Raw genomic sequence first — 20961 nt, 5'->3', positions numbered from 1 at the left:
GTGGAGGTTGGTACAATTGCAACATTTAAGAGGCATTTGGATGGGTATATGAATAGGAAGGGTTTGGAGGGATATGTGCCGAGTGCTGGCAGGTGGGACTAGATTGGGTTGGGATATCTGGTCGGCATGGACGGGTTGGACCGAAGGGTCTGTTTCCATGCTGTACATCTCTATGACTCTATGACCTTCTTAACCCTTGGTAACTGAATACTCTGGAATAGCATTTGTTCTATGTGAAGTTTGTGTAATTGCTAAACGAACTGTTTTAGTCTGACTATGGGTGGAAGAAGACTTTCCAAAAATGGACTATCCTGCCATACAAATTGGCAAGCTGCCAGAGGATGTTGGAAATACTGCAAATGTCCAGTTACCCTACAGCTGAAATTCAAATGAGGTATAACAATCAAAAGTATTCAAAATGCTGCAAATCAGAATCAAAACCCATATTTGGAAGAATCCTGTTTAAAGGTTCAGAAGGTGTATGTAACGCAATTCTAATTTTTTTTCGTTGGACATTAACTAAGCACTATTTTCAATATTTAAAACAAAGTTGATAAACATGCTACCACAGAAGTAATTTGCACCTATTACAATAAATAATCAAAGTGGAAAGCACTTACAGCACTTAATATTTAATATTAATAATCAAAACCGTTCTTGGACATGGGAGGAAAAGAAAAATAGGATGTGCTGCCTTGGTTTTTTTTAATTTCAAAAATATACTTTATTCATAAAAATCTTTTGGTATCCGTTGTGATGCCATTCACATTGTATACATTGTATATATATGAATGGCATCACATTTACATACAGAGATCAGACTGACTCATTTGTATATACAAGTCTGTATGTTAACCATCCAGGTGATTAGTTGAGGCGTCAGCGGAGCCCAATTACTGAGTGCCTCCCGTTCTTCTTTGGCAGGCAGACTTTACACGGTGGTCTTTCCCACCACACCTTGGCGGCAGCTGCCCCAAGCTTCAGCGCATTCCTCAACACGCAGTCCTGGACCTTGGAATGTGCCAGTCTGCAACACTCAGTCAGGGTCAACTCCTACAGCTGGAAGATCACCAGGTTTCGGGCAGACCAAAGAGTCTTTCACCGAGTTGATGACCCTCCAAGTACAGATGATGCTCGTCTCAGTGTCTCTACGGAACAGACCGTACAGCATGGAGTCCTGCGTCACGGAAGCTGCTCGGGATGAAACTTGACAAACACCACTGCATTCCTCTCCAGACTTCCCTTGCATAGGGAACTGCTCAACAGGTTCTGCCCTCTCCTTTTCCCGAAGGGTCTCGAGGACACTACGTGCTGACCACTTCCTGATGGACTTGTGGTCAAAGGTATTTTTCTTCATAAATTTCTCCACGAAGGACAGGTGATACAGAACGGTCCAACTACTTGGAGCGTTCCGCGTTAACGAGGCCAGGCCCATCCTGCTCAACACCGGGGACAGATAGAACCTCAGTATGTAGTGACACTTGGTGTTTGCATACCGGGGATCCACGCGCAGCCTGATGCAGCCACACACAAAGGTGACCATCTGGGTGAGGGTGGCATTAAGTGTATTTATTCCCCCTTTGCCCAGATCTTTATACATTGTGTCCCTTCGGACCCGGTCCTTCTTTGATCTTCACATGAAGTGAAAGATGGCCTGAGTGACTGCAGCGGTACAGGTTCAGGGAATAGCCAGACCTGTGCCACATATAACAACACTGAGAGTACCTCACACCTGACGACCAGGATTTTTTCCCGTGATGGAGAGCAACCATTGCTCCCATTTGCCCAGTTTCTGCCTTACTTTACTGATACGCTCCTATCCCTCCAAACCAAATAGCCAGCACCTTTAGGTGGTCAGTCCTGACAGTGAAGGGGACAGGGGATTGATCGCCCAGTTCCCCAAGAGCATGGCCTCGTTCTACCTTGGCCCCCTAGGCCTGTTCAAACTGCTCACTGATGCACATGAGTCTGCATACATACAATGGATTCGAGCAGAAAACGGCGATGTCATTCATGTACAAGGAGGCCTTAGCCTGTAGGCTCCCGCTGCCAGGAATAGTCACCCCTGTCAAGCTCGCATCCTTCTTGATGGACTCGACAAATGGTTCTATTCAGCACACAAACAGGCAGGAGAGAGAGGGCAGCCTTGCCTGACTCCAGATCTGACCGGAAAGTTGTCTGGGTCCCACCCATTGATTGAGACTGCACTGACAATGTTGGTGTACAGTAGTCGGATCCAATTGCAGATTCCCTCCCCAAAGCCCATTTTGGAGAGCACATCTCTCATGTACGTGTGCGATATCCTGCCAAAGGCTTTTTCCTGGTCCAGGTTGATGAGGCAGGTGTCCACCCTCCATCCTGCATGTAGGTGATCGTGTCCCTGAGGAGTGCCTTGGTTTTTTTATGCCAAGGAAAGAATGCTTCAAGTCACAAGAAAGTAAAATTCTATTGCATGTGCTCCTGTCCTATTTCAGGAATGCACTTTACAAAAGTGAGCATTCATGGACCATAACATGCTGTCACTTATAGATTCAACTTTTAGTTACAATTTCATATCTTCCCTTCAAATAATTACGGATTGACACTTCTATTGTTATCAATATTTGGATGTGAACATAGGAGGTACAGTTAATAAGTATGCAGATGACACCAAAATTGGATGTTTGTGGACAGCCAAGAAGATTACCTCAGTATACAGGACCTCAATCATATGGGCCAATAGGCCGAGGAGTTTAACCTAGATGAATGTGAGGTGCTGCAAAGACAAATCAGGGCAGGACTTAAATACTTAATGGTAAGGTCCTGGGGAGACTGCTGAACAAAGAGACCTTGGAGTGCAGATTTGTATTCCTTCAAAGTGAATTGCAGGTAGACAGGGTAATGAAGAAGGCGTTTACCTTTATTAGTCAGTGCATTAAGTATAGGAGTTGGGAGGTCATGTTGAGGCTGTACAGGACATTAGTTAGGCCACTCTTGGAATACTGTATTCAATTTGGGTCTCCCTGCTATAGAAAGGATATTTTGAAACTTGAAAGGGTTCAGAAAACGCTTACTATGATATTGCCAGGCTTTGAGCTACAGGGAGAGGGTGAATAGACTGGGGCGGTTTTCCCTGGAGTGTGAGAGGCTGAGGGGTGACCTCATAGAAATTTACAAAATCATGAGGGGCATGTACAGGATAAATAGACAAGGTCTTTTCCCTGGGGTGGGGGAGTCCAAAACAAGAGGGCATAGGTTTAAGGTGAGAGGGGAAAGATTTAAAAAGGACCTAAGGAGTAACTTTTTCATGCAGAAGGTGGTGCATGTGTGGAATGATCTGCCAGAAGTGGTGGTGGAGGCTGGTACAATTATAATGCTTAAAAGGCATCTGGATGGATACATGAATAGGAAGGGATTAGAGGAACATAGGTCAAGTGCTGGCAAATGGGACTAAATTCATTTAGGATATCTGGTCGGCAAAGATGAGATCGACCAAAGGATCTGTTTCTGTGCTGTATAACTTTCTGACTCTACAACATTAATGAATCACTAATGAATCTCAGGAACATATTTTTGAAATGACCAATAATAAAATCATCAACCTTGTGTTAACTGTAAGAAGGCCAGAAAAAGAAATTCAAAGGTGTTGTGTAATGTAAACTCATAGTTAAAGTTGCAAAATAAAAGTACAAGAAATGCTGTACTAAGAGATATGTTAGTAAGCCAATAAAAAGATTAGTTAAAAATGGATTATGTAAGTAATATTATACTTAGAATAATCGGATCAATGTAACACAGGAACCAATTTCCTATGGTACTGTCTGATGTGAATTATCTTTCCTGTAACTCTCGCTGCACTCAAGGCCACATTTTTCCTCTGTCACTTGCTCTACTTAATTCCAGATCTCTGATTAAGAAACGGAATTATGCAATTCACTTCTCTACCTTTCCTGGACATGAAGCTTAACCAAAGCAATTTTGAACTGTAGTAAGAGGTTCACTTGTGACTCTCTCCCTCGATTGGTTGTCTCCACTTTCATTCACCCACTCATGTCTCATTGGACAAACCCATCTGCACTACTAATAATTCAAAACATAACAAACAAATAAAAGCAAAAAATTTGGTACAAAGGCCCAGGGAATTGTAAGCATGAAAAAACCCAAAAGTGTTCTTTTGGAAATAAATTTGGAACTGCAGAATGCATGAACTTACTCCATCCCTCAAATCAATAACCACTCACTGCTGATTCCTTAGAACCTTGGACACCCATGTCACACAGGACACAATTTTTAACTGACAGTTTAAAGCCAGTATATCAAAAAATGGAGGTTGAACATAACTTTATTTTTGCATTTTACACAAAGATGTTCTACTGAGACTCAGCATCACTGTCAGGTCCCATAAACCGACTTTGTGCCTTTATACTCCACACTAGATATTTATGCCTGTCCAGTATCTAAGTAAAGAATCATAAAGTTCAAAGATAAAACACAGAGGTTGGTACAGTGCACCACTTCGTGATTTGTGATTATTCTCAACTTCAGTACTGAGCACTCATGAGTACAGGAAATATGAGGTCCAGTCCTATTTTTATGCATTTGTGAGGCACGAATGCCACTGGCTGGCCAGCATTTATTGCTAATCCCTAGCTGCCCCTGAGAAGGTGACGATGAGCTGCAGTCCACGTGCCACAAAGCTAGTTCAACTATTCAGTACTATCATGGCAGATCTTGGGATTCAACTTCACCTTCCAGCCTGTTCTCAGTATTGCTCGATTCCCTGACAGAGAACAAAATCTGATTATCCTAATCTTGAATGTATTTAAATAGTGGAGCATCCAAAACCCTATGATGAGATAAAAATTCCACAGATTCATAACCCTTCAAGTGACTTCTCCTCCTCTCAGTCCTAAATGATTAAGCGCTTATCCTAAGATTGCGCTCTCTGGGTTTAGGTTCCCCAAACAGTGAAAACAATCTCTCAGCATCCAGTCTATCAAGCCCTTTCAGCATCTTGTTTGTCTCAATGAGATTGCCTCTTATTCTTTGAAACTCCAGAGAATATAGGCCCTTATATATATTAAAACATAATTTATATATTTATATATATATTATTAAAAAACATATTTATTTATATATATTATTTCCCTCCTCCCACAGACCAATTTTGTGAATCTTCATTGTACAGTATTACCTCCAATGCAAAAATATCCTTTTGGAAATATGGAGATCAAAACCGCACACAAAAATCTAATCATGGTCTCGCTAAAACCCTGTACAATTTTAGCAAGACTTCATTATTGGACTCCCATCAGCTTGCAATGGAGGCCAGCTTCATCCCTAATTGCTTGCTGCACCTGCATGCTACCTTTCTGCATTCATTGTTTTACTACACCTAAGTGCCTTCAGTCATCAAAGTTTACAAGTTTCGTACCTTTTTAAACAATAATTTTGTTTGTCTATTCTTACTATCAAAGTGAATAACTTCACACTTCCTTACATTACATTGTGCCAACTCCCTGACTGCACATTCACTTAACCTGTCTAGACCTGTTGGAGCCAGTGTCCTCCAACAGCTTAACATACCACCTAGCTTTGTATCTTCAGCATATATAGATGCAGAACTGTTTCTTCATCCAAGTTATTAAAAGATTGTAAATAGTTGCACATTCATCACAAACCCATGTAGCACTCTATTATTCAATGACTGCCAACTTGAAAATGTCAATTTCTGATCTATCTCAGCCTTTTATTCATTAACTAACAATCTATCTGTGCTAAATAATCAGCCACAATGTCATAAGCCCTCATCTTGTTGGTTAACTTTTGTGTAGCACTTTATTGAATGTCTTTTGGAATCCAAGAATACTACATCAACCAATTCCCTTTCACCTTTATTAGTTGCATTTCCTGAGAACTCTAATAAACATTTTAGTCAGTCTCTCTCTTTAGTAGACCTGTTGACTTGATCTAATCATTACTATGGTTTTCTAAATTTAATGTCAATATTTCCTTAATAATAGATTCCAACATTTACACAATGACTTCTTTTGTTCATTCACTGGACATCACTGACTGGGCCAGCAACCCAACCACCCCGTAGCCCAACATTTTAACTCCCCCTCCTACTCCACCAAGGATATGCAGGTCCTTGGACTCCTCCATCGCCAGACCATGGCATCATGACGGTTGGAGGAAGAGCGCCTCATCTTCTGCCTGGGAACCCTCCAACCACAAGGGATGAACCTCCCTCCACCTAGCGCAATTCCAACGCCCCTCCCCCAAGTCCCTCCTCCCTACCTTTTATCTTAGCCTGCTGGACACACTTTCCTCATTCCTGAAGGGCTTATGCCCGAAATGTCGATTCTCCTGTTCCTTGGATGCTGCCTGACCTGCTGCGCTTTTCCAGCAACACATTTTCAGCTCTGATCTGCAGTCCTCACTTTCTCCTAGTAAGTAGGTGAGTTACTCGCCACAGTATACCTCATCTCTGACCTGCTATTACAACACCATATTTAAATGGAAAGTCCATTGAGTTTCTGGTCAAGATGATGATAGGTTAAGTTGCCTGGTTGTTCAGTTTTCCCTCTATTTTCTTTCTCAAACCCAGTAGAACATTTGTTAATTCCCATGCTGATTGACCCACTCCAGAATTTAATAAATTTTAAAAATAATCACTAGAGTATTGATGATCTCTGTGCAGTCATTGCTTTTAGTATCACAGGACATAGGCTATCTGCTCCTGGGGAACTGTTAGGATTCTAGTCCCTTAATTTTCTCCAATACTTTTGTCTATTCATATTAGTTTTCTTGATTTACTCATTCTTTTTGGCCTCAGGTTATGACTTATTTCTGGTATAAAACTTATGCCTTTAACTGAAGATAGATGCAAAATATTTTTTCAATGTCTCGGTCATTTCCTCATTTCCATGATAATATTTCCTGTCTCTGCTTCTAATGGACCAATGTTTACTTTAATGAGTGTCTTCCTTTTCACATACTTGTAAAAATTATTACTATCTGTTATTAAGATTCTGACTCATTGACTCTCATTCTATTTTCTTCCTTTATCATCAACATTTTGCTGAGCCTTTGCTTATTTCTAAAATCTTTCCAATCCTCAGACTTGCTTCTAGTCTTTGTTTGCAACACTGTAAAGCTTTCCTTTTAATCAAATATTATCACTCACTTCCTGAGGGAAACACAGATGGGTTTTTTGTTGCTAAGCTTTTTTAAAAAATGGAAATGTACTTCAGCTGAATCTTTCTTTCAATGTTTCACAACATTCCTTTACGACCAATGTTCCCTCTAAGCTATGCAGCTGCTCCAGCATTCTGTGAATGGTGATCGGCATGCCAACGCAGATCGCAGCACTGACTTCCAGTTAAAATTAAATGAACACTGTTTGCCACCAAACCTTGTGGTCTCCTTACACAACATATTGCTCCAAGAAACTAACACAATAACAGTTAAAGTCACTTTCTACTAGACCACCCTTGCCAATTTGATTGTTCGTGCCTTTGTTATACACTCCAATTACTTCTTGTTTAGTTCTCCATCCCACTGTATAACGACCTGATAATTTACTCCTCCCAGTATTTGCTGATACCATCTCTAATTTCCACCCCTACTGATTCTATTTCACGATCTTCTGAGAGCAGATCTTTCTCACTAATGTCTTTATGGTATCCTTTACTATTAAGGCTACCATTCTAGTTGTTATTACAAAATATTGTGCACAATGGTATATTTATTTTCCAACTATGACCACTTTGTAACTTCATCTCTGTAATGGCAATTAAATCCAAATCATTTGCAGCTCACCTACCTTACCGCAAATGCTTTGTGCATTCAGAAAAGAGTTACTTCCATGATTTTTAAAATGCAATTCACTGAAATGATCTTATTGACCAATTTACTATTTTTGTTAACTGTGTTCCTTTCTGCTTGATTTTACCTGTACTGCTATACTATTCCGATGCCTGAACCTCTTTTTGAATTTCTACATCGCCACCCATCGATTTGTTCAAAGCCCCATCACAGCCCTAATTATATGAATGGCACAGTTCCAGTATGGTTCAAGTGGAGCTCATTCCAAACAAGTAGCTCATTTTTGTAATTATGTAGAGTCCCATAAACAAAAGCTCTTCTTCCCTCACTACTCTGAGCCACAGGATTAATTTTCTAATCTGCTTGAGGATATACAAATTGGATATGCCAATATCATTAAATTTAATATTCAGCAACTTGATCTGGATACCTAAATGTTTCTTAACAGCTCATTATTCCTGGTTCTACTATGATAAAGTTTTGTAAAATATTATTATGTGGATTCTGAAGGAGAGAAATACCATTTTTTAATTCTAGTTCTGTAAAGGGAATTGTTTATTTTTGAATAAAAAGACTTCATGAACAGGACGTTCAAATTAGCCTTTCAAAGAAAGCATATCACTAAAGATAAGCTACATGGTGAGTTAACTTAGAAAGTGTTTATAAAGCTTAAGATTTAAGACATACAGGAAGAAAGGCCTGTGGGACTTCAAGGAAAATCAGTGAATCAAACTGTGCTTGCATGTCGCAGGGAGGGACAAGGATTAAAAAGTCACATCTGGTTATTGTGCAGAAAGTCCAAAAGAAAATATGTTAAGGGTTTAGATGGAGAGGAATTTGTTCAGTGTGTACACAAACATTTTCTGATTCAGAACTCTATGGGAAGCTAGAGAAGTGATTGCTGGGCCTCTTGCTGAGATACTTGTATCATCGATAGTCACAGGTGAGGTGCCAGATGACTGGAGATTGGCAAACGTGGTGCCACTATTTAAGAAGGGCGGTAAAGATAAGCCAGGGAACTATAGACCAGTGAGCCTGACCTCAGTGGTGGGCAAGTTGTTGGAGGGAATCCTGAGGGACAGGATTTACATGTATTTGGAAAGGCAAGGACTGATTAGGGATAATCAAGATGGCTTTGTGCGTGGGAAATCATGTCTCACAAATTTGATTGAGTTTTTTGAAGAAGTAACAAAGAAGATTGATGTGGGCAGAGCAGTAGATGTGATCTGTATGGACTTCAGTAAGGCATTCCCATGGGAGACTGATTAGCAAAGTTAGATCTCATGGAATACAGGGAGAACTAGCTGGACCAGATGGGCCAATGGGCTGAGAAGTGGCAGATGGAGTTTAATTCAGATAAATGCAAGGTGCTGCATTCTGAGCAGGACTTATACACTTAATGGTAAGGTCCTAGGGAGTGTTGCTGAACAAAGAGATAACAAGAGTCTATAGACAATATATTTCTATTAGGGTGAAAGGAAAGGCTGGGGTATGTGTAGGGAAAGCTGGATGACTAGAGAAATTGAGGTGTTGGTTAAGAAAAAGGAAGTATAGGTCACGTATAGACATGAAAGATCGAGAGAATCATCAAAAGAGAATAAAGGCAGTAGGAGTATAGTTAAGAGGGAAATGATGGAGGGCAAGAGGGGACACGAGATAACTTTGGCAAGTAGGGTTAAGGAGAATCCAAAGGGTTTTTACAAATACATTAAGGGCAAAAGGGTAACTACGGAGAGAATAGGGCCCCTCAAAGATCAGCAAGGCAGCCTGTGTGTGAAGCCGCAGGATATGACAAAGATGCAAAAGGAGCATGTTGCATCAATGCTGACTGTGAAGAAAGACGTGGAAAATATAAAATGTGGGGAAATAGATGGTGACATCTTGAAAAATGTTCGTATTACAGAGGAGGTGGTGCTGGATGTCTTAAAACAGTTAAAAATGGATAAATCCCCAGGATCTGATCAAGTGGGGCCTAGAACTCTGTGGGAAGCTAGGGAGGTTGGCTGGAGGTTGGTTAACGTGGTGCCACTGTTTAAGGAGGGTGGTAAGGACAAGCCAGGGAACTTTAGACCAGTGAGCCTGATGTTGTTCATGGGCTCGTTGTTGGAGAGAATCCTGAGGGATAGGATGTACATGAATTTGGAAAGGCAAGGACTGATTAGGGATAGTCAACATGGCTTTGTGCATGGGAAATCATGGGAATTTGATTGAGTTTTTTGAAGAAGTAACAAAGAGGATTGATGAGGGCAGAGTGGGAGATGTGATCTATATGGACTTCAGTAAGGTGTTTGACAAGGTTCCCCATGGGAGACTGGTTAGGAAGGTTAGACATTATGGAATACAGGGAGAACTTGCCATTTGGATACAGAACTGGCTCAAAAGTAGAATACAGAGGGTGGTGGTGGAGGGTTGCTTTTCAGACTGGAGGCCTGTGACCAGTGGAGTGGCACAAGGATCGGTGCTGGGTCCACTACTTTTCATCATTTATGTAAATAATCTGGATGTGAACATAGCAGGTATAGTTAATAAGATTGCAGATGACACCAAAATTGGAGGTGTTAGTGGACACCGAAGAAGGCTACCTCCAAGTAGAATGGGATCTTGATCAGATGGGCCAATGGGCTGAGGAGCAGCAAATGGAGTTTAATTTAGGTAAATATGAGGTGCTGTATTTTGGAAAAGCAAATCAGAGCAGGACACATACACCTAATGGTAAGGTCTAAGGGAGTGTTGCAGATCCAAGTGACCTTGAAGTGCAGGTTCATAGCTGCTCGAAAATGGAGTCACAGGTAGATAGGATAGTGAAGAAGGCATTTTGTATACTTTCCTTTAATGGACAGAGTACTGAGTATAGGAGTTGGGAGATCACGTTGTGGCTGTACAGGACATTGGTTAGGCCACTTTTGGAATACTGCTTGCTGTTCGGTCTCCTTCCTATTGGAAAGGTGGTGTGAAACTTGAAAGGATACAAAAAAGATTTACAAGAATGTTGCCAGGGTTGGAGGATTTGAGCTATAGGGAGAGGCTGAATAGGCTGGGGCTGTTCCTCCTGGAGCGTCAGAGGATAAGGGATGACCGTATAGAGGTTTATAAAATCATGAGGGAAATTGATAGGATAAATAGACAAAGTCTTTTCCCTGGAGTGGGAGAGTCCAGAACTAGAGGACATAGGTTTCGGGTGAGAGGGGAATGATTTAAAAGAGACTTAAGGGGCAACTTTTTCATGCAGAATGTGGTGCATGTATGGAATGAGCTGCCAGAGGAAGTGGTGGAGGCTGGTACAATTACAGCATTTAAAAGGCATCTGGAAGGGTACATAAATAGGAAGGGTTTAGAGGGATGTGGGCCAAGTGCTGGCAAATGGGACTAGATTAGGTTGGGATATCTGGTCAGCATGGACGGGTTGGACCAAAGGGTCTGTTTCCATGCTGTACATCTCTCTGATTTTATGGCATCAATTGAGAACGAAATTGAAAAGTTAAATAGGATTGATGCTTTACTATGGTTGAGTGTCCATAAAAGGATATTGCATGGAAAAAAATCAACATTGTTTTGCTATTTATGATGAGGTATTTCAAAATTGTCTTACATATGGCACTTCATTTTTGTTTATTTGTGTAATAAACTTTTGTTTTGTTAAAAGGACATTAGCAGATTTGTGTGAATATGCTCAACAACTGACCACTATGGCAATCAAATTGTAAAATGAAAACACAATCTATCAAGCCAAGTTTCACTTTGGGATGTGGACTTGTCCAGTATTTCTGTTAGCTGGGATCATAATTACAAATATTGTGGATTCTACGTGGATCATGACAACTGGATCCTCCGACTCGAAGTTCATCTCCAGTTTTAAGGAGGTAAGACCATAAGACATAGGAGCAGAAATTAGGCCATTCAGCCCGTTGAGTCTCATCCACCATTTGATCATGGCTGATAAGTTTCTCAACCTCATTCTCCTGCTTTCTCCCTGTCACCCTTGATCCCCTTGACAATCAAGAATCTACCTCCAGCTTAAATATACTCAATGACCTGGTCTCCACAGATTCACCACTTTCTGGCTGAAGAAGTTTCTCCTTACCTCCATTCTAAGGGGTCTTTCCTTTATTCTAAGGCTGTGTCCTCAGGTCCTAGTCTCTCCCACCAATGGAAACATCTTCCCATCATCCACTCTGTCCAGGCCATTCAGTGTTCAATAAACTTTGATTAGATTCACCCCCCCCCGCCCCACACGCACCCCACCCCACCCCCAATCCTTCTAAACTCCATCAAGTATAGACCCAGAGTCCTCAAACATTCCTCATACAGTTAGCTTTTCATTCCTGGAATCATTCTTGTGAATCTCCTCTGAACACGCTTTAGGGCCAGTACATCCATCCTTCCTGAGATATGGGGCCCAAAACCATGCACAATACTCCAAATGTGGTCTAATCAGAGCCTTATAGAGCCTCAGAAGTATATTCTGGCTTTTGTACTTAATTCCTTTCAAACTAAATGCCAACACTGTATTTGCCTTCATAACCACTGACTAAACCTATAAATTTAGCTTGAGAGAATCCTGGACTGCCAAGTCTCTTTGCACTTCAGATTTCTGAATTTTCTCCCCATTTAGAAAATAGTTTTATGCTTCTATTCTTCTTTCCAAAGTACATGACCTCACACTTTCCCACATTGTACTCCATTTGTCCACTCTCCTAACCTGTCCCAAATCCTTCTCTGTCTCCTCAATACTACCTGTCTCTCTCTACCTATCTTTGTATCATCTTCAAACATCACCAGATTGCCCTCAGTTCCTTCATTTAGATCGTTAATGTATAAAGTGTAAAGCTATTCCTTGTCCATGAGTCAAATTCGCTAACCATCAGTCCTTTAACTCAATTTCTCTCTCCATGTTTGTAAATTGCCCATGTTGGTAAATTTCTACATTCAGGTCAGGGGAATAAAATAAATTGCCTTGCTTTAATAGTTATAGAATCGTAGATACCTACAGCACATACACAGACTGTTCAGTTCAACTTATCCATGCTGATCAGATATCCAAAATTAAACGAGTCCCATCTGTCAGCATTTGGCCCATGTCCCTCTAAACCCTTCTTATTCATATACCTATCCAGATGCCTTTTAAATGTCGTAATTGTACCAGCCTCCACCACTTCCTCTGTCAATTCATTCCATACACGCATCCTCCTCTGCATGAAAATGTTGCCCCTTAAATTTTTTCCTCTCTATGCCCTCTACACCTGGATACCCCAACTCTGATTTGCATTGAAGATTCGAAAATTACTGATACAAATGCCAGCGAATCTCCTGTGGACCACTCCTGATCACAGAATCCCTACTTTGCAGAAAGAGTCTCACCAACACCTCTGAACAGCATTCCACCCAGAATCTGCACTCTTACCCTCTAGCCCCACACTTACCATAGCTAATTCACTTAGTGTGCGCACATTTTTGGACTATGGCGGTTGAAGCACCCAGAGGAAACCCAAGCAGTCACAGGCAGAATATCTGTGTGGAGTTTGCAGAGTCACTCAAATCTGGAATCAAACCCAGGTCCCTAGCAATGTGAAGCAGCACTGCTGATCACTGAGCCACAGTGCTACCTTTCATTTGATGTCTGTTTAAATAACAACATATCTTATTTTGAGTCTAAAGAAACACAGTACCATGTACAGCATGTAAATGCAATCTACTAGTCACCTGCTAAAATGCAGATAAAGGGTACTTACAAACTGGTCAATTGAGAGGCAACCAATTTTTGTTGCTCCAGTATTTCCAAATAATTCCAAACTTTGTGTATTACAAGTAATTATGTGTTTCTTTATGCTTTTGTTAAGTCAGAAAAAATCTAAATTTACATTGAGTTAATGCATTTTTTTGGAAATAAACTGCTTGCTTGTCCTGCCATTAAATCCCACCCTGTCTTTAATTTACTGGCTGACTTAGTGCAACTCATCAGCTCACACAGTGGTGTTAATAGGCTGGATATCCACCTCAATTTTACCTTAAAGTAAGATAAACATTCAATGCAAAAACTAGCAACTACTCCACAGGTCCATAGTCACTGGGAATATCCAATCTAGTTCTATCCTTACAATTAAGTATGAACTATGGTTCTCAGTAACCTACTAAAATTAACCACATGAAGTTCAGTCGAAAGAGATATTTCAAACCACATGGTGTGATGTTTATTAGATGTATTAGATTGTGGGCAGCACGGTGGCACAGTGGTTAGCACTGTTGCCTCACAGCGCCAAAGACCCGGGTTCAATTCCCACCTCAGGCGACTGACTGTGTGGCGTTTGCACGTTCTCCCCGTGTCTGCGTGGGTTTCCTCCGGGTGCTCCGGTTTCCTCCCACAGTCCAAAGATGTGCAGGTCAGGTGAATTGGCCATGCTAAATTGCCCGTAGTGTTAGGTAAGGGGTAAATGTAGGGGTATGGGTGGGTTGCGCTTCGGCGGGTCGGTGTGGACTTGTTGGGCCGAAGGGCCTGTTTCGACACTGTAATGTAATCTAATCTACCTAAGACAAGGAACAAAGTGCAGGAGAAACTCGGCAGGTCTGCCAGCATCGGCAGAGAGAAGAAAGTTAATGTTTTGAGTCCCAAATGACATTTCCTCCACTTTCTGAAAAAGTCATATCCAACCTGAAACATTAATTTTGTTTCTCTCGCTACAGACGCTGCCAGACCAGCTAAGTTTCTCAAGAATTTTTTTTTTAACTTCAGATTTTCAGTGTTTTGCTTTTACTCTCCTATTGTACCCAATTGCTTTGGGTTATCATTAACAAACCCAAATTCCCTCTTTGTCAGTGTGTCCAGAATGTAGCTGAAAGGTTTTAAGCATTTACGATTTTACTTTAATTGAACACTAACAGCACTTTATGAATTATATAAAATCCTTTCTATGTAAAAAAAAACAATCAAAATCATGAACCACAATTCAATGAAATAAAAGCAATCTCAAAATAGAGCTCACTTCAGGATTTATCACAGTCAGATGATTAGAAAGGTTGCATCACCTTCAAACCTGTCAAAATTTAATCAATTCATCTAAAACTGTACTTTAAAATTTTAAGTTGATTCTGCATATGAAGCTTTAAGAGAAACTAAAAAAACCTAATATTTATGATCTTTAAGACTTACCTTATTAATGAGATCAATCAAAGGCTGTGCACCAAGTTCTTCAATTCTTTGCTCATTCAAGCAGGAAAGATAATAATGTTGAGCTTTCCGCTCTGCCTCACTGCTAGAATTAAAGGTGGAGTTTTCTGTAAAAGATAAAAGGAATTGTCATCAATCTAAAGGAATGGGCATATAAGTTGGTGTGGATACATCCACTCAGAGGATTAGTCCCCTGAAAATCAGTTAATTTTTTTTTAGAAACAGTAGTTCAAAGCTTGAAAAAGAAATCTAAAATATGAATGCCAAGTGTGTAACAATTTGACATACCATTAAAAGTAAGACTACAGCAATTTTGGTCACCTTCACAAAATTATTTCCCAAAACAGATTTATTTAGTGCACTTTAATATTCAGATAGCCTCGATACATTTTTAAACTCCAATTACAGATGAGCATGTCCCCATCATAAAGCTACCAATAAAAATACAAAGGTCCAGCAAAGTGCAGTATAGGAAAGAATGTGAAGTGAAATTCAATTGTTTCAGTCCAAACACACATGCATAAAATCAGTAAGGGTCACAAATGGTAGACATGAACCAGAGATACCCAGGTTTATACGACAAAGATCATAACTAGCATTTAAGTATTGCAGGTAACAAAGCCACATTGACCTCACTAAAAACAACAAGTGAAAAGACTATGCGTGACCAAAAAAAGGCAAGTTATTTGTGTCAACTACACCTGAAAACAAGGAACTATAAAAACAATCACTTTTTTAAAAAAATCAAAGCCCTTAGCATTTTTGCCTCAGACTCTTTGCAATGTTAAGAAATATGGCAAAAACAATATCTCTCAATGTGTGATTCTTCAAGTACATTTGTAACATAGGGCATTCATCACCAGAGAAAATACCACACCATAGTTATCGCAAAGATTAAAGCTTGTAAATGTATTCTTCCCAGGGTACTTATTACAGCTACATCTCAAAATATTCATGATGGAGAAAGTAAACAATTTTAAGATTAGCTCAGTAGGTGGCTAAAAAAGCAGCTTCACTTATCTCAAAGCCCCTAGCTAAAGCAAGCTATATTTGAAAGACAGAAACATCTATCTTGAATTCTTGAATTGTATGATGGCAAGAGTGTTCTACAAGATTCCTGAGAGAGAGTAGAGAAAGTGCAAACTGAAAACACACCCACAGAAAGAAGCATAAATTTGCCTGTAGAAATCAAAGCTGCAACAGGCTGCATTACATAGAGGAGCAGATGAATTCTGAAGTCCTGGAAGCTCAGCATTTAGAGCAAGCAACAACTATGGGTTTTCAAACTCAAAACTGTGTAACGTATTCCTTCAAATCTCTATATTTAAGCTGGAGTCTCTCCCTTATACCCCCAGAGTCAACTACTTTTCAGCAGTTCATTTCATCTGGATATTATTCATTCCAAAGTATGAATGTAAAGTTGGAGGTGATGTGTCATGTTTTTATTGACAATAATGAGGGTTAAATTTTTTTTTGTCTCCATGAAATGTAGAAACTAGGAGCAGGAATAGACCATTTACCCCTTCAAGTCTGTTCTGTCATTCAGTTTGATCAATGTTGATCATCAACCTCAATTCCATATTCCTGTGTTTTCCTGATATCCCTCAATGCTTTTAAAATCTAAAAAAATTATCTATCCCTGTCTTGAATATATTCACTGACTTGGCCTCCACAGCCTTCTGTGGTAGAGAATTTTACAGGTTCACTACCACCTCAGCTGAGTCCTGAATGGACTATTCCGCATTCTAAGACTGTATCCTCTAGATGTCTAGACTCTCCTGCCAAGGAAACCCAAGTTCCCTGCATTTAATCTATCCAGCCCTATTAGAATTTCATATATTTCAATCAGATCACCTCTCGAATATGCAGGCCCATAAACCTATCTCTCCTCAAAGGACAATTCTGCCATCCTCACTGGCTGGATTTGAGGAAGGGTCACCAGACCCGAAATATTAACTCTGATTTCTCTTCGTTGATGCTGCCAGACCTGCTGAGCTTTTCCAGCAATTTGTTTTTATTGTTATTGGTTTGTTTTCACTCAAACATCAAAAAGATAAAGGGCAACCTGATAAAAGTTTACAAAATTATGAGAAGCATGGATCAAATGGAGAATCGGAGTCTTTATCCCAGTGTGGAAATATAAATTTCTAGTGAACACTGATTTAAGATAAAAGGGGATAAGTTCAAAGGAGATGTAAATGGCAAGTTTTTTTATACAGAGTGTGGTAAGTGCCTAGAATGTGATGCCAGAGGAGGTGGATACATTAGTAACATTTAAAAGACATCTTGACGGATATGTGAATACGCAGGGAATAGAAGGATATCAACTAAAAGGAAGCAAAAGATTTTTAATTTTAGAATGACATCATGCGTTGGTGCAGTCCTGGTGGGCTGAAGGGCCTGTTCCTGTGTTGTATTGTTCTCTGCTTGATATGAAGCTGCTTGTGTATCTTACATTATCCAGACCATTCAGCATTACGGCTTCAATATTGTGTCCTATTCCAATTGTAGCATCAAAAGACTGCCTGTAAAAAAAACTTCCTGTTTCTGATTCCCTGGATTCCACATCCACATGGTGGCTACTTCTACATTAAAACACAATGTTGCACTGCAAAACCTTGGAATATTTCTTTCATGACTGCCTGAATTCTATCTGCAAGCACAGAGAAGCCAATTACTATTGCATCATGAAGCATCAATATCAATGTTTCAAAATCATCAGTGGAAGCATTCCTGAGAGATGCTCTGATTGTGCTCATTATCCAACTGCCTTCAGGCTCTCTTGCTGATGCCAGTGACATTGCCAGTTATGTAATGTCAGTGCACAAAGACTCGTTGCATAACAGAATCTACAAACATACAGATTGCAGTCTGCAGTATGGCATGAAGAAAGGAAGTGGCTGACTTGCTGAATAGCTGAATTGAAACTGGAATCAAAAACTAAAACATCACGGTCAAGAGTAAAGATATGTATTTATCCGGTGACTGCCAATTCTTCTTCAACTTTTACTTCTGCCAGGTCCACATTTATGTAAGCTGACTCACTTTGCACTTCCATGTAAATTTTGGGACCTCTGAGAGGACTGGTGCCAGCTTCATTTGGGGATTATGTTAAGTACTGTAGTGAGATTTGTTGCTGAACGAACGCTAGAGTTTGGTATCCCATCACCAAGTCACCCTTTATTTAGACATGGAGAATCCTTGACACTGATCCAGCTCCCTCCAGGCCAGGTCTCAGAATAAACAGGATTGGACAAGCATATGGACGTACATGGAATAGTGTAGGTTAGATGGGCTTCAGATTGGTATGACAGGTCGGCACAACATCGAGGGCTGAAGGGCCTGTACTGCGCTGTCATGTTCTATGTTCTATTTCTGACATTCCTGTTCTTATATTGAAGCTGTTAATCTGATCCAATTTGGGAACTCATATTCTATGAAGTCCATCTGGCCAACCTTGTTACAATTACCACAGGTTGCTAGTTGCTTCCTTGGTTATGTTATATCAGTAACAAAAGGATGGCACAAGGAAAGTATTTGTTGTTGTTATGTAGACTGTACAATTATTGCAAAAAACAGTGTGGCACAGTCTTTGCCTTATAATTGCTCAAATACATTAGAAGAGAAACTTTGCAATTATAATAGTTCTAAATTGAAAGCATGAATCTCTTTTTAATTTATGCATTATCCATGCCATTCACAGCAAGAAAACCTTCTAAGAACATCTTCAAAGTGGATAAGAGATCTGTATTGCTATGAACCTAAAACTTCTGTATGTGTTACAGTTTAGGTAGATGATTTTGGTAAGGGGATAAAAATGCTTTAAATGAGTGATTATTTTGGGCAATGTAACTCACTAATAGTAAAGTCTCATAGAGAAGAGCTTAAAAACGGATTTGTCATTAAGTTCAACACATTCATTCATAATCCTGCCATAATTTCTCTTTCCATTGCACATCAAGACAGACATTCATAAGAATCCCCCAACCTGAGTTCTAACCCTCTCATTTCTTTAGTTTCTCTTTTATCTTTGCCCATTCTATCCTTAATTATTATTTTACAGAATGTGAGTGGTACTTGGAAGGACACCATTTCTTGTTCTTGAGAAGATGACAGTGAGCCACAGGAGTACATGCACACTGCATTAGGAAGAGAGATCCATTTTTAAATACAGCAACACAAAGAAAGGCAAATAAAGTTCCAAGTAAGGATGGTGTTTAGCTTGGAGAGGACCTTGCAATTGGTAGTGCTCTTACACGTCTGCTATATTTGTCCTTCTGGATATTAGGAGTTGCAGTTTTGGAAAGTCAAAGAAATCTGCTGCTACAGTCCACCAGTAGTGGAGGGAGCAAGTGTTTAAGGTGGTGGGTAGAATGCCGATGAGCTGCACTGTTTTGACCTGGATGGTATCATACTTCAAAAGTATTAACAGAACTGCACTTACCCAGGTGAGTATGTAGTATTCCATCACGTTCCTGACTTGTGCCTCCCTATCCTCTCCAAAGTCCTTGATTGATCCAAGGTTGAAGACCACCAATTCAGAAACTGCTGTTTTATGACATTTATAATCGATAACCTCTCATGCTAGATTCTCCATAAACTTTAATACAATTTGGCTGTCCATATCCAAACTCTCAAAATCCTACAAAAGTGCTCTGCCTATCTCATTCATGTTCCAGTTTTCCAACATCTCAAATATAAAACTCTAATCCTTGTTTCAAATCCTTTGGTTGTCTCAGTTCCCCCTATGGTTATGATCTTCTCCACTTGTACAATGCTCCAAGAGCTTTGTACTCCTTCTACATTGCTATATGTATTCCTAATTAATTTTACCCAAAAATCTATGGGCATGTTATTTGTAATTTAGACCCAAAGTTCTGAAATTCTCTTCTTAAACCTCTCTCTCCTCCGAGGAACATAGGACACAGGAACAGAAGTAGGCAAATTGGGCCTTGATGTCAGATTTACCATTCGATAAGATTATGCCTGATCAGATTGTGGTCCCAACTCCACTGTCCTGTCTGACCTCTGCAACTCTCAACTCCTTTTTTTTAAAAATTTTTTGTTAGCAATTTTTTTTAACTTTACAAACATATAAAGTTATTGTAAAAAACAATCAATCACAAATATCAGTATAATAAAAAGAAAAAAAAACACAAATTACTACTATTATCTACTAACTACTAACCTACTCTATAATACAAAGCAAACCCTAACTGTGCAAAGCAACACCAAAAAAAAGAAAACCAAAAAAAAAACACAAAATACAGAACACATATGCTCGGCGCAAGGCTCCCAAACAAAAGAACAATAGACAATAGACAATAGGTGCAGGAGGAGGCCATTCTGCCCTTCGAGCCTGCACCAACATTCAATATGATCATTGCTGATCATCCTTAATCAGTATCCTGTTCCTGCCTTATCTCCATAACCCTTGATTCCACTATCCTTGAGAGCTCTATCCAACTCTTTCTTAAATGAATCCAGAGCATTCCACACAGCCACCACTCTCTGGGTGAAGAAGTTTCTCCTCAACTCTGTCCTAAATGGTCTACCCCGTATTTTTAAGCTGTGTCCTCTGGTTCGGCACTCACCCATTAGCGGAAACATGTTTTCTGCCTCCAGAGTGTCCAATCCTTTAATAATCTTATATGTCTCAATCAGATCCCCTCTCAGTCTTCGAAACTCAAGCCCAGTTGCTCCAGTCTTTCAGCTTAAGGTAGTCCCACCATTCCAGGAATTGACCTCGTGAACCTACGCTGCACTCCCTCAATAGCCAGAATGTCTTTCCTCAAATTTGGAGACCAGAACTGCACACAGTACTCCAGGTGTGGTCTCACCAGGGCCCTGTACAGCTGCAGAAGAACCTCTTTGCTTCTATACTCAATCCCTCTTGTTATGAAGGCCAGCATGCTATTAGCCTTCTTCACTACCTGCTGTAACTGCATGCTTGTCTTCATTGACTGGTGTACAAGAACACCCAGAACTCT

At 40.1% G+C, this 20961-nt stretch overlaps 1 protein-coding gene across 5 annotated transcripts in view; it reads right to left on the bottom strand.

Moving 5' to 3' along the window:
- Positions 1 to 20961, bottom strand: part of LOC122555986 (endothelin-converting enzyme 2-like) — a 180433-nt gene that overhangs the window by 37402 nt on the left and 122070 nt on the right. For all 5 annotated transcript variants that reach the window (XM_043702324.1, XM_043702328.1, XM_043702326.1 and 2 more), the window contains one exon: positions 14954 to 15078. In XM_043702324.1, coding sequence (XP_043558259.1) covers positions 14954 to 15078 — 125 coding nt within the window. The remainder of the gene's footprint in view (positions 1 to 14953; positions 15079 to 20961) is intronic.

The sequence above is a fragment of the Chiloscyllium plagiosum genome, chromosome 13 (genome assembly GCF_004010195.1).
Source record: "Chiloscyllium plagiosum isolate BGI_BamShark_2017 chromosome 13, ASM401019v2, whole genome shotgun sequence".
In the NCBI taxonomy this organism is placed as follows: Eukaryota; Metazoa; Chordata; class Chondrichthyes; order Orectolobiformes; family Hemiscylliidae; genus Chiloscyllium; species Chiloscyllium plagiosum.
This window is presented reverse-complemented; position numbering and strand designations above follow the sequence as displayed.